Here is a 13,657-nt window from a genome sequence, read left to right as displayed (position 1 = left end):
CATCGATGGATACTTGACGAGCTAGCTGAAGTATGTAGTTCATTAGACGAATTGTCTGCTGGGATCACCACCCCGTAATGGAAAACGATTTGAAACAGCACGTTACAAAAGTAACCGGTCGTTTACAAGTACAAGTCATTTAAAAGCAAAAAAATAGCCACGAGAGATCATTTAAACCAAAATACGAAAGATAGTTGGGCTAAAGTGATAATTTCCCCAATTAAAAATTAGTCTCTATCTAAAACTAGCCACTGAAACTGCAGACGATGCTAACTTGCATGTTGTTTTGTACATCGTCTGCTGTTTCGTTGTAGTCTATAATTTTTTTTCAAATTTTCCTACGAAAACGCAAATACATTATGTGTAATGTCCTGCTTTTCAACTAGTAAAAAAAACATATTTTATAACAATATATAGAAAAAAGGTATTTTATAATAATATATAAAAAAATATAATAAAAAATTAATATATTAAATAAAGACAAAAATATTATATTATAAAATTAGGTTAATGACTTAAAATGATAATATATTATTTGATTTGTACATATTTGGTTACTGAGTATGTAAGAATATAATAAAGATTAAATGTGTACAAAGTGATAAATATATTATCCTACTAAGTCATTTTTTCGGTTTATTTAAAAGTAACCGGTCATAAGAACTGAATGTTTATAGTTTAACAAGTTGAATGAGTAAGTATGAACGAAAAAAATAACTCAATGATCAAATATATACAAATCGAAAAATATATTTTCATTTTAAATCATTTATCACTGTAAAATTAATGTAATCATATAAAAATTAAAGGACTATAATTATTAGAAATATAAATTATAAATTGCAATTAACCAAAAAGTCCACCAGAACGTATAAGTATTCCATTAATTCAGGTGCCACTATTATAAATTTGATATTTTAGCGTACATTGTAAATATTAAAAGTGTTAAAAAAAAGAATGATAAGAGGTGAAAGACATATAATGTCAAAATAGACCATCTATAACACCACCTTAGGTATGTCTATAGGTATGCGATTAAAATCCTCCGTGCAAAATCCATGTATTGGTAAACCCCGGTCGATTTCTAGGTTGGTAAAATCGATTTTGAAAAAAGCAAAGCAATTCATCATGAAGTTTATTTTTGTGCCACTTAAGGGATGTGTGGGATTGGGTTTGAAAATTGTTTGTTGAGTTATTAGGTTTTCAACCACTATCCGATCCGTTTTTCCCTTTTATGATCATTTGTTATGGGTAACAAGGGTAAATTTTATTGACTTAAGGGAAAACTTCCGCGGGTTCATGTGATACCATACAAACCTTGTGAACCGCACAAACCTTCCTCGAGGGCCGAGGCAGGTGGTCATCGAAGAGCTGATAATTACAAAACTTGGTGTAATTCCGTTGGATGCCAAACACTTTTACCACTAAACCACCTAGCTAAGAGATCGTTGACCATTAATGATATTGACAGATTTACATTTGTATTTGCCAAAAACTTTTAGTATACAAGTTGTTAACATCAAGAAAAAAAATCATTTGAGCAACAAACAAAAAACTAGATTTTCAAATGAAGGGCATGAGAAAAAAATATATATGTAACAACAAGGTAATCATGAAAGAAGAAACTGGAAGAAACAATTTTATTTATAAGATCATAAATTATATTTACTGTTGGAAGAATGAAAAAAGACAATAATACAAGCTTCCTCCAAAATAACAAATAATATACACAAGTATACACGGTTCTTGATTCTTGAACACGTCTAGGTTTTAATGAATCATCTGCTAAAACGTCTAGCTGCAAACATTAAAGAATATAATAGTAAATCAGTAAAAAAAAAAAAAATTGAAATGAAACATATAAATCAACCAAAATAATTATAAACAAATGAAATACATACCTATATGTCCTTTGCGACATTCTTTCTCGCACTTCAACATGCAAAAAGAACGAGCATTTCCTTCATCTATGCAAGATTTCTCACAATCAGTATAACATTTATCACTGTCTTGGACCTCCGGGCGGGCGTCTTGGGCCTCAGGGGCTGGGGCGGTGTCTTGGGCGTTGTTGACGTGCAAATGCAAGATCATGATTAGGCACAGGAGAACCACTCCAACAACTTTCGTAGATGCCATCTTTTATCCTACCAGATAAGAATTAAAACTAAAATTTAAATAGAATTAATTTGAATATATAAAAAAAATGTTTAGTGCCTCGATTCTTGCTTGTGTTTTTCGAGGTGAATCGATGAGAGGGTTTGAGTTGGTATATATAGAATTGTTTTGTTTGAAGCTCGTGATAACCCTCAAAACGTGGACATTTTTGTGGTTTTGTTTGTAGAATCGTAGAAATCTACATACGTTTGGTCATATTTTAATAAAGAATTTTTTTGGCAATCCTAACACTAGTGATAGACTTTAAGAATATATAAGAATTTTTTTTGAAGCTCGTGATAACCCTCAAAAGAGTTATTCACAAAAATTCCTAGGGTTATTTCCATTAAAAAAAAAAAAAAACCTTATATTTTGACTTTTTTTTTCTTTATAAACCTAAAACTTTTAGTTTTTCGAAAAAGACCCAAAGTTTACCGGAAACTTGTTATTTTGGTCACCAACAGGTAAACTGACTGATTTTTTTTTTTTTCATAAAAGGCCTTACATTTTGTATTTTTTTTCCTGTTTAGACCTAAAATGTGTGTATGTTTTTTTTTCAAATTAATCTCAAATACTATTGTTTTTACTTTATCAAGTTGTCTCCATGAAATGTTATGTGGTCATTAAAAGCCGTATTTCATTGGATTTGGATGATTATTTCGATTCTCTATTTGAGTAATGTTATTTGTCTAAATTTTTTATGGTTCGAAGAATCAAGAATTTGAACCCTCATCGCTATGGTCCTAAGTAACATCTATGAACTAGATTTGTACATTTCTCATTAACTAGCCATATTGGGGGTTAAGACTCAACAATAAAAGATTTAAAAATGCATCATTTATAACAACTTTCTAGAAAACATTTATCGATGAAGTAGTGACGTTAATGTAATATAATTTAATTAAAACTTCATTTTAAAATAAGTTAGATGAGTTAAGAATAGAAATTAAAGAATAGAGAGGGTACTCTTTCAAAAACATCATGATATGATCAAAACAAGTAAATCACCTACACTCTTCGAGTGAGTGCCGACAGAAGAAAGAGAGAAGATGATGACTTAATTTTCCAAAACCTTTATTAACAAAACTAGTTACGTTTATATAATACATAACCCTAACAACTAACTTATAATTCATATTGCAAAAAAACATTATCTAGAAATTCAAATAATAAGTAAGCTAATCTACTTTCATGCTTATTAGGTAATCGTCCTACCACTTAGGTGCCACCAGAACTCTTCCTGATCCAAGCAAGTGTCACCGAAGGGTTTAGAGCAAGACTATAACTAGAAACTGCAAACAAAACAAATTAGTAACATAAAGGTTTTTGTCGGTGAACCAAAAAAACTTATATGTTAGCTCCAAATTACCCCATCAAGAACTATTCACTGCTAATTACTTAGATAAATGCAACTACAACTTGTCATCTCAACTTTCATTGACATCATGTTAATAAATTAAAGTAGAATTTCTTAATGGATAAATGATGTCAAGTATAATGCCCAAATATATGTACTACCTTCACGAATCCCAAGTTCCACATCTTTCATCATCAACAAGTAAAAGATTTAGATTTTCCAACCACAAAATTATTACAAGCATTTCACAGCCACAAAACTGTTGCAAACGTTGCCAACATGAACAACAAAGCGTCCTACAACAAATCAAATGTGAAAATGAATAAATGATATTTTTTTAATAAAATAAGAGTGTAAAAATGTTAATTATTCAAATTTATGGATATAATACCATTACAATACAGAACTGTTCAACATTATTAACCCTGGGAATCCTGTAGCAATTGCTTTGCTGCATATATTTGTACTCAAAAGCATTCTTCAAATTTTAATTTCTATGTATAAAACATAAATGGAAAAATAACTAAAAACAATTAGGACTCTTGATTCATAATAAAAGAGGATAAAATTACGAAACTGTTACATCTAAGAGAAGGTCAATCGCTTGTTTGGAAGGTCGGGCCAATAAGTTATATGCTGAAGAGAAATATAGAACAAGACAAACATTAACTAACAAAAATTCTTCAAGATGTTAATCACTATTTTGACAACCGAAACAGGAGGTTGCGTCTATGTCATTTAATTGAATAGATTTGAGTGTTTGTCAAGGTTAGCAAGCTTGTCAAGTAGTTAGCAAGCTTGTCAAGTAGTTATCAAGCCGCCAATAAACAATCACGATACATAAATATGAGAGAGAGTTGGATATACACAAACCGATTGCAATTTTGCAGCTTGGATCTTATTTTGAACACTCATAGGGTTCACGAAGCAGAGAGAGATGGAGGAGGGGGAGAAAGGGGCGTTAGCCAAGGTTGAATGTGAGGGCGAAGAGCGTGAATCGACAGTGACAGAGGTGGAATAGACCATCATCAGTTACAGTTGGGTGCGTTGGAGCAGCAGGCAGTGCAAACGTAGTCACCGTCGACGGTGGTGGTGATTTATGGAAAAGCCCTAATTTTGCATATTTAATTTGGGTCTCTTGAAGCGTAGGTAGCGAATGGAAACTGATGATACCGATTATATCACCTAAATAACAAGGATAACCAAAAAAATAAGGTATTTTTGGGAAAAAAAAATAAAACTTTTGGTTTAATTAGGAAAAAACCATAAATGTAGGGTCTATTTTGGAAAAAAACCCAAATTCCTATATATTAAATTTTTATATTTTGATATGGCCATTTTTACCAAAGAACTTAAAACAACCACCAAGTCCGTTAAAAAAGTCATCCACGTCACGAATTTGTTTTTTCTATAAAATGAAACCGGTAGGCATACACATAATGGCAATCACAAGATTATTTATTTCCGTTAAATTCTTGTAATACTCTGTATTATTCGCAAGAATTTAATCAACCATCTTCCATTTGCAACATATACATAAATCTTGTAAGGGGAATATCTAAAGATTCACGGTCTACTGACTATTCGTGACCATTACATTAGTCTTAATTTGAGCGAACCACACGAATAAATGAAGATAGTGATATTATAAGATTGTCAAAAAGAATGGCATCACTCAATAGACATACATTTCAAGAGACACATACGACTCTACATTCAATATTCAGTATTCGGCATCGACATTTGACATTCAACATTCGACATAAGCATAAGTATATTTATAATACCATCATTTGTAAATTCGCAATGAGTTAAAAAAATATAGGAAGATAAAGATGATTAAGTAGTAGAAACCTAATAGAAGGAAAACTGAAATAACAAAATCTATTTATCGGACATATGTTCGTTTAATTGAAAAAAATCTAGAACAAATATATGTTTAATCACAAATTGTGAATTGTTCGCATACCAAAAGAAATATTTTGATAAGGGTAAATGACACAAAAAACACTCTTTTTACACAGAAATTTGATTTTGACACCGTGTTTTTTTTGTGTCAATTTTGACACAAGGTTTTCCAATTTGTTACAATTCTAACCACTTGACCGGTTAACCAGGTTACATGCTGACGTGGCATGATGACGTGTCAGTTTTGATGACGTGGCATGTTGACATGATATACTGACGTGTCAAAATTGATTTTTTTTCAACGAAAAACACTAAGTTTTCATTTTTTTTTCGATTTTGACACTAAGTTTAGTTTTTTATTTCAATTTTGACACTATGTTTTTTTTGTTCCAATCGAACATCATTTATCAAATTTTGTTCAATTTTGTCTAATTTCCATTTGAAACCGTATAAATATATTTTTTTTATTACATTTTAAACTATATAAATATATTTTTTTCGTTTAAAAACCATATTTTTATTTAAATACAAGGTGTTTTTTTTTCTTACATTCAAAGCATTAGTTATAGCATGAGAATCAAACTAACCATAAGCTTCTAATAAGATGTAAAAATTTGATGAGTTGCAAAGTTGATATCCGAGTTTTGATCGACTACACGCCTTCAAACCTCCAAACACATTTTAAAGTTGCATATTTAATATAAAATACAATTTTTATATAACTAATACATATTTATACATAAAAATATTGTTTGAGTGTTAAAAAAATGTATTTATACAAAACTATGGTTTTAAAATGAAAAAAACATATTTATACAGTTTAAATGTATTAAAAAAAATATTTATACGGTTTCAAATAGAAAATTAACAACATTGAACAAAATTGGAAAAAATGGTGTTCGATTTGGAACAAATAAAACGTAGTGTCAAAATTGAAATAAAAAATTAAACTTAGTGTCAAAATCGAAAAAAAAAATGAAAACTTAGTGTTTTTTGTGGAAAAAAAAAATCAATTTTGACACATCAGCATATCATGTCAGTATGCCACGTCAGCATGTAACCTGGTTAACCGGTCAAGTGGTCAGAATTGTAACAAATTGGAAAACACAGTGTCAAAAGTGACACAAAAAAAAACACGGTGTCAAAATCGAATTTCTGTGTAAAAATAGTGTTTTTGTGTCATTTACCCTTTTGATAATATAAATGAGAATATTGTTATAAAATCAAATTACAATACTTAAACTTATAATAATAATATTAGTTAAAAATACAATGAAATATTTAAAAATTAAGACAGTGAGCATGTATCGATCCGTTTTATTGACTATTAAGGGAGCTGGAATAAGTGGCATGGATACGAGTGGAGGTGCTCTGACAACATATGAATGGATGGTTAGAAATTAAAGGTTAAGTCATATTGTTGATTGTCAAAACATCGTGGGCAATTGAGATTCGTATAGTTGTATTAAATAACAGGATTGTCAACATCCAAGTTTGCAACAACGAACTTTTTAAACCATTTTCTTAAAAACCCTTTCAGGAACAAGCCTTGTAGATGACTCTTCGATATGGGAAGTATGTTGATCGGATCATGTTGTCTTAGTGGAATCATCACTAGAAGAAGATGTATGAATACGAAGAGTATAACATCCACTTATAACCCCCTTAGGACAGTTCGTAGAGGTTTGAAATATATGAACCATATTTGCACGTCATTAACTAGTCGAATACAACATCCATTGGAAATTAAATAGAAGTTAGTTTGCCAATCGTGACTAGTTTTGTCGAGAAATAGCAACTGGTGGACCAGATCTTGGACTAGAAATTTAGACTAGAAATTTAACCATATCATTACCCCCAAAACTCCATTGTTGCAGAGGATGAAGAGATAGATGTGTGAGAGAAAGAGAACGGCATGTTAGTTGTGGTTTTGAGGAAAACCCAACATGGATTTCGAAGGGAGGATGAACATGAGAACCACGCCTTTTGAATAACAATAAGATAAAAATTACATAAATGGTCATTGTGATTTTCTGAAAATCACACCGCAAGTCCTTTTTGATGATTTTTTTTCCACCAGAGGTCATTTTCGAGCCTAAAGTTTCTACATGTGGTCCTTTTCCCTGACGAGGTTAATTTCATCCGTTAGTGCTTTAAACGTACACTCTATATGACGACAAAATTGTCATTTTTTCACACTTTTTCCTGACAATCAATTAATGAGGTCACCAAAGTCATTACCTATGTCCCTTAGGAACCCACTTCATCTTCTTCTTCTTCAACCTGCTAAACACTAACACATATGATCATTGTTTAGTGCTTGTTTTTTCATCACGATTACAATTAAAAAACTTATTTTTACCGTATGTGCAAAAATATATCAATCAACTTTTAAATTTATAAACCTAACTATTTAACTACTTATACACCTACAAGCAGAGTACCTAGTCAAATTATAGAATAACTTGGGTAAGTCGGGTGTCGATTAAAAGGAACGAAATTTAATTAATTAAAATAATTACTTCTAATTAAACTAAATTGACAAACTTTAAATTGAGGGTTTTACTGATTTTGCAAGATCATCAGAACTTAATTCAAATTACTATCACTTAGTTAACTTAACAAGCAAAGAAACGATTTTTACTTCAAGATTAAAATGTACTTCCGTGTAGTTCTGATTTCCCCTCTCCTATGGTTGATTTCTAGTGGACGGATTATATTGATCACCAATTCATTAATTTACTAGTTATTATGATCAAATACCTAATTGTATTAATTTATAATTTACCACGCAATAATCAAGCACAAGTTAAACACAAAATTAATATAAGCACGAACTGGACTGTGAATAATAAATCTAATAGTTAATTTTCTATGATCAAGTCAAGAAACTAAGCATAAATTATGATTAATTATGCTCTCAAGACAGTTAAAGTTATTAGCTTTTAATTACTTAACCCTAGGATATGATTAGTCACTAACTCTAATTATTTATTGATCATAAACAATTAGGTAACAAATTTATGCAACTAGGATGACCATCTATCACACAACACTTGATTAATAAGCAATATAAATTAGAACTTTAACATGTTAGGATTTTGATTATCAACCACAAGTAAAATCAACATAAAACATCCATAAATCAAAATCAACACATAAGATTCGGGTTCATCTTCACCAAAAAAAATTATAGGGTGATTATCCCATAACTAATACAAAAACAAACAATAAATCGAAGTTAACTAGAAAAGACATGGTAAAATCTAGCAAACCGAATAATTCATTGATGATCTTTCTTCAATTCTCTTTAAAACTTCAGTGCAAATCGAAATCTTCACTTCTGGGGGTTTTGTAAGGGTTTTCAGTCGTAGATCTTATCTTATTCCTCAATCCAACCTCTCAAATTCGACCTAATATCGATATATATATATATATATATATATATATATATATATAGAGAGAGAGAGAGAGAGAGAGAGAGAAAGAGTTAGGTTCAAATGTGGATTAACATCTATTGTGCGGACGTGTAAACAATGCTATTCTATGAGACTGACAAAAAAATATGTTGTTTTGTAATGTGAATACGTAAATCTTACTAAACTATTGTCATTATCATGCATTATCACTAAGGTGTTGTTTGTTTTGGAAGTGGTTAAATGTCTTTAGTCTTTTTCCAAGTCTATGGAAGAAGACGTGCACTTGCGAAATGTCTACCCACCAGAAGGGAAAAGTGCTCAAAAAGTACTTTTGTAGAAAAACAAACAAGGCCTAATTAAATCGTCTATAAGGTTATTATACTTTTTTATTATTATTGTCATTCTGTCAGAATGCTTATTAAGTCGTATTCTATAAAATGAAAATGAGTAAAAAACGATGCTTGAGAACAAAAATAAATAAGAATTAGTGAGAATGCATGAAAATGACGATAGTTGTGTAAGGTTGAATGTATTCAAATTAACAAACAATTTATTCTCTTAGTAATTCTCATATAATAGCATTGTCCACATGTCCGCACAATAGTTGTCAATCCACATTATAACCTAGCCTTATATATATATATATATATATATATATATATATATATATATATATATATATATATATATATATATATATAGTTTGCTAAAACTGATCACCACGACGTGGGAATAGGTGCCACACCCATGGGCATCTTTTAAATCTCGTATGCAACAAGTCACTGGAATCTTCTAGGTTAGGACAGATGGTCACGTCGTGGCCTTTAGATTGCCATGTCGTGGGAATGCAATTCCGCATGACTCTTCTCTTTTTCCATGCTGATGCTAGCTTTGACCTCCAAGTTTCCAGATTTCGTCATTCTTGGTCCCTTTCCTTCAAGAATGTCTTTTTTTGCTGTAAAATATAATTTAACTCAATAAGTATCAAATATCTTTGCGTTTTACCAAATTATAGCTTAAACGAATTAAAATAATGCCTAAAAATATGTATAGATATGACAATATCAAAATACTGTAACACCCCGAGATTCAGGTACATATCTTTCATCCTTGTTCTTTATTGGATTGTCATGTTTAGTCCTTGAGTGGAGGATGTGTAGCAAGTGAGTACGCTGGGCGTACCAAAGGGGTACGTTGCGCGTACTCACGCGCTTAATTTGGACGCGGAGTCGCCAAGGTACGCTGGGCGTACCTGGAGTTACGCCGGGCGTACCCGGCATAGGTGCAAAAACCCTAATCCTCTTTGTGCACTATTTAAAGGGTGTTATGGCTCATTCCTTAGCCTCCATATCAGTGAGTGAAACCCTAAAATAGAGCCCCATCGTTCTTAGTGTGTGAGAGTGTTGATTTGAGCTCGTTGGTGCTTTAGTGGCTTGGTGAAGAAGAAGGAAAGGAGATCTTGGAGGCTAAAGTTTGAGGTGTCATTTTGGATCTGAGATCTACAGAGGAAAGAGCTACTCTTGGAGGTATAAAGTCCAAAACTTTCCTCTTCTTTTGGTTGTTGTTGTATGTGTCCTTTTTAGGGCTAAAAACCCCAAAGGTGGAGACTTTATGAGTGTAAAGTACTCCATGGTTCGAGATCTGTCCCTTTTCAGTGTTATTAGTGATGTAGAGCCATAAAGTTCCCATCTTGGATGTTACTTTGGATTCATGCATGTGTTTTAAGCCTTCTAGAGTTGAAGGTTGGATCATTTTGGGAGTTAGTGACTTGTTCAGCCATGCAAAGGCTTAAAGTCATCAGCTTTATGGATTAAGGGGCTTAGAAGGGGTCAGATCTAAAATATAGACGTAGGTCTTAACTGTTTAAGACCTCAAGAGCAAAAGGGCTGAAGCAGGGGAGTACGCCGGGCGTAATCCCTAGTACGCACCGCGTACTGGGTGGTGCTCCCCGATTTTGTGGTGCAGCCGGGTACGCCCAGTGTACACATCTGGTACGCGCAGCGTAACCCGGAGAGTTGAATTTTGGTTAACTTTTACGGTATGGTCTAATGTGGGGCCTTTGAGCTATGAGAGGGGTAAAGTGGTCTTTTACCCTTCTGAGAGTGTCATAAGGGAACATAGTCTAGCCTTTGAGAGTTATACTAAATGGAGTATTATTTTATATGATTAGACGGAGGCTAGGCCAACATTTACCGAGTCAGAGATTTACCGAGATACCCGAGGTGAGTCTTCTCACTATACTTTACCTAGAGTGGTAACAGAGTTATGTGATAGAGTTATTGTATGTGACGTGTGGCACCGCATTATTTCTATGTGATTTATGCTATGTGTATATCAGAGATAGGACCAGAAGGTCCACAGAGCTAGGACCAGAGGGTCCGCAGAGTTAGGGCCCAAGGGCCCATAGAGTTATAGCCTCGAGTGGCTAATATGTGCTATATGTGGTGTTTTTCGTATTATGTGCCAGTATATTTGTATGCTATTTATATGTTGAGATTTATTGTGATATGTGATATGCATGATTCAGAGTTATGACCCTTGGGTCCATAGAGTTAGGGCCAGAGGGCCCACAGAGAGCTGGGACTGGAGGGTCCCACTTAGATACACTGACCGGAGGGTTAACAGAGTTATAGCCTCGAGTGGCTAATATGTGTTAGAGTGGTATTTTGGGGAACTCACTAAACTTCATGCTTACAGTGTTTTGTGTTATGTGTTTCAGGTTATCACAGTATCACGGGACGGTACCGGCTCGATTGTACACACCAGAGGAAGCGTTTATTTTGAGGATCCTGGTTTATTATTTGATTGGACAAAAGAGTCATGTATTGTAAATTAAACAAAATGGAGATTTTTGTGAAAAGTGTTAAAGAGATAAACGATTTTAAATGAAAATTTTGTTTTGAAAATTTCGGTGTTACAAGTTGGTATCAGAGCCTTGGTTTGAGGGATTCGGATGTGCCTTCGGGTAAATCTGGACTCAAACTGAGGAAGTAAGAAAAGTTTTCAGAGAAATAATTTTCTAAAGCAACTAAGAGTTCAAAGAGAAAGCAAGAAAAAGCAGTGTGTACAATCAGCCAGAGCCCGAACGGTGATTTCCCAAAATACCCTTACTTTTGTGTTATGAGATATTTATGATGCACTTTATGAGATATTATTGCATGCTAGAGACAGGCTAGGTATTCCATATCTTAGGACTAGAGTGGCCTGATTTTTGATGCCTTAGCCTAGGAGTTGCTGTTATATGTGATGTGCTTTTGAGTATGTGATGAGTGAGAATATTCAGTTGGAATCCTTTTAGGGGATTTGAGTAGAGGAGTAATCTAAGGGAGATGCCTAGATGAGTACCGTGGTGCTTATCGAAAGAATAGTCCGAACCCGCGAGGGGTAGAGTTGCAAAGTTCGGTGGTACTTTCGAGGATGAGCAGAGCAAGAGGAGTTATCACCCAGAGTGAGTCATATTTATTCTTCGATGCTCGAATGCTGCTTGCTTCATGCTTTGTGGAACTCTCGATGATGGGAGTCAGCTACCAAGCGAATATGACGATATTCAGGAGGTAGATGGCTGGCATCATTAGGAGCTCTTCAACAGCTGATGGCAGAGAAATGTAGGAATCTAGGAAGAGCCTAGGGAGTAACCTTAGCCAGATGAGTGCGTTGGCAGAGTAGAGAATTTCGCTGGGGAGCGAGCGCGCGATGGAATGAGTGAACTAGAAGGTCGAGCAGCTACTTAGGAGCTCTGGGATAGTCCGTGTGGAAAGTATGGGTAGATGTGGCAGGTAGTATGGGCCCGTACTACTGAAAGCAGAGGACCCATACTTGATACAGGGAGTATTCTGAAGGTTCTAATGAGCGGATTGAGGAGTGATGTTATGGTTCGAGTACCATACATCGGAGCAGATTGAGGAGTGATGTTATGGTTCGAGTGCCATACATCGGAACGGATTGAAGAGCGATGTTATGGTTCAGGTACCATACATCGGAACAGATGAAGGAGTGACGCTGTGGTTCGGGTACCATACACCGGAGCATATTGAGAAGAGATGTCATGGGATGAGTACCATGGTTCGTAGTGAATGATACTTGTGGTTCTCCGGTTTTCCGGTCGCGATTGATGATGTAGAGATTGGACGTTATGGGTTTTAGGCCTATGGGCCATGATTGAGTTCGAAGAGGCGTCCCTTGAGAGGGAGGTCAAGAGCCTTTCAGAGAATTTTGGTAAGGAGTCAGAGGGAGGGGAGAATTTTGGTCTGAGTTGAGCAATCAGTCGATAGAGGAGATGACACCTTCTATGACCTGGGTGGTACAATTTATGTTCGTGTGTGGAACATTAGGGGTAGGATGTTTAAGTTATGGGTTGGGGGTAAACCCTGCAGGTTGTCATTGGTGATGGTTGTCCATCAGAGTATCAGGTAGCATGTGTGCCGCGAGACAGTGATTTACCATGAGCAGATAGTCCGATGGGACTGAGATAGTCGAGGACCACGTTGCACCTATTTGAGTATAGTAGGGCGTATTGTAGAGGTATCAGTGGGGAGTCCAGTCGAGTTAATCAGTGCAGTGGTTTTTTTTATCTATGTTGGGTATTGAAGATAGGAATGGTTCCTTCTTCTTGGGATGATCCATGTGTTGGAATGTCGGTTGATGAGTCGAGGTGGGGGAGTACGATGATTTCGTGGTCCAGAGTTAGTGATGTTATTGGACAGTTGAGTTGTTTGGAATTGGATTGGTACGAGACTTGTAACGACTAGAGGCAGTCGTGACAAGAAGTTCTTGAGGAATTCGTCTGAGGTTCAGAGTTATGAGATCGATTGATTTCCTT

At 34.3% G+C, this 13,657-nt stretch overlaps 1 protein-coding gene across 1 annotated transcript; it reads right to left on the bottom strand.

Moving 5' to 3' along the window:
* Positions 1 to 1,633: 1,633 nt before the first annotated feature.
* Positions 1,634 to 2,223, bottom strand: LOC111921700 (uncharacterized). Its single transcript, XM_023917286.3, has 2 exons — positions 1,902 to 2,223; positions 1,634 to 1,798 (listed from the first exon to the last, which is right to left on the bottom strand). Exons 1-2 carry the CDS (start codon positions 2,134 to 2,136, stop codon positions 1,779 to 1,781), a joined length of 255 nt encoding a protein of 84 aa, XP_023773054.1. The 5' UTR covers positions 2,137 to 2,223; the 3' UTR covers positions 1,634 to 1,778.
* Between the last annotated feature and the right edge of the window lie 11,434 nt (positions 2,224 to 13,657).

The sequence above is a fragment of the Lactuca sativa genome, chromosome 9 (genome assembly GCF_002870075.4).
Source record: "Lactuca sativa cultivar Salinas chromosome 9, Lsat_Salinas_v11, whole genome shotgun sequence".
Classification (NCBI taxonomy): domain Eukaryota; kingdom Viridiplantae; phylum Streptophyta; class Magnoliopsida; order Asterales; family Asteraceae; genus Lactuca; species Lactuca sativa.
The sequence above is the reverse complement of the archived record's forward strand: the minus strand, read 5'-3'. Positions and strand labels throughout refer to the sequence as shown.

What these genes read in the sequence shown, in the direction of transcription:
- LOC111921700 (XM_023917286.3), bottom strand. Translation starts at nt 2,136, where the DNA reads ATGGCATCTACGAAAGTTGTTGGAGTGGTTCTCCTGTGCCTAATCATG. An exon ending in ATGTCGCAAAGGACATATAG is followed by an intron (nt 1,799 to 1,901) that starts GTATGTATTTCA and finishes TAATGTTTGCAG; the next exon opens with CTAGACGTTTTAGCAGATGA.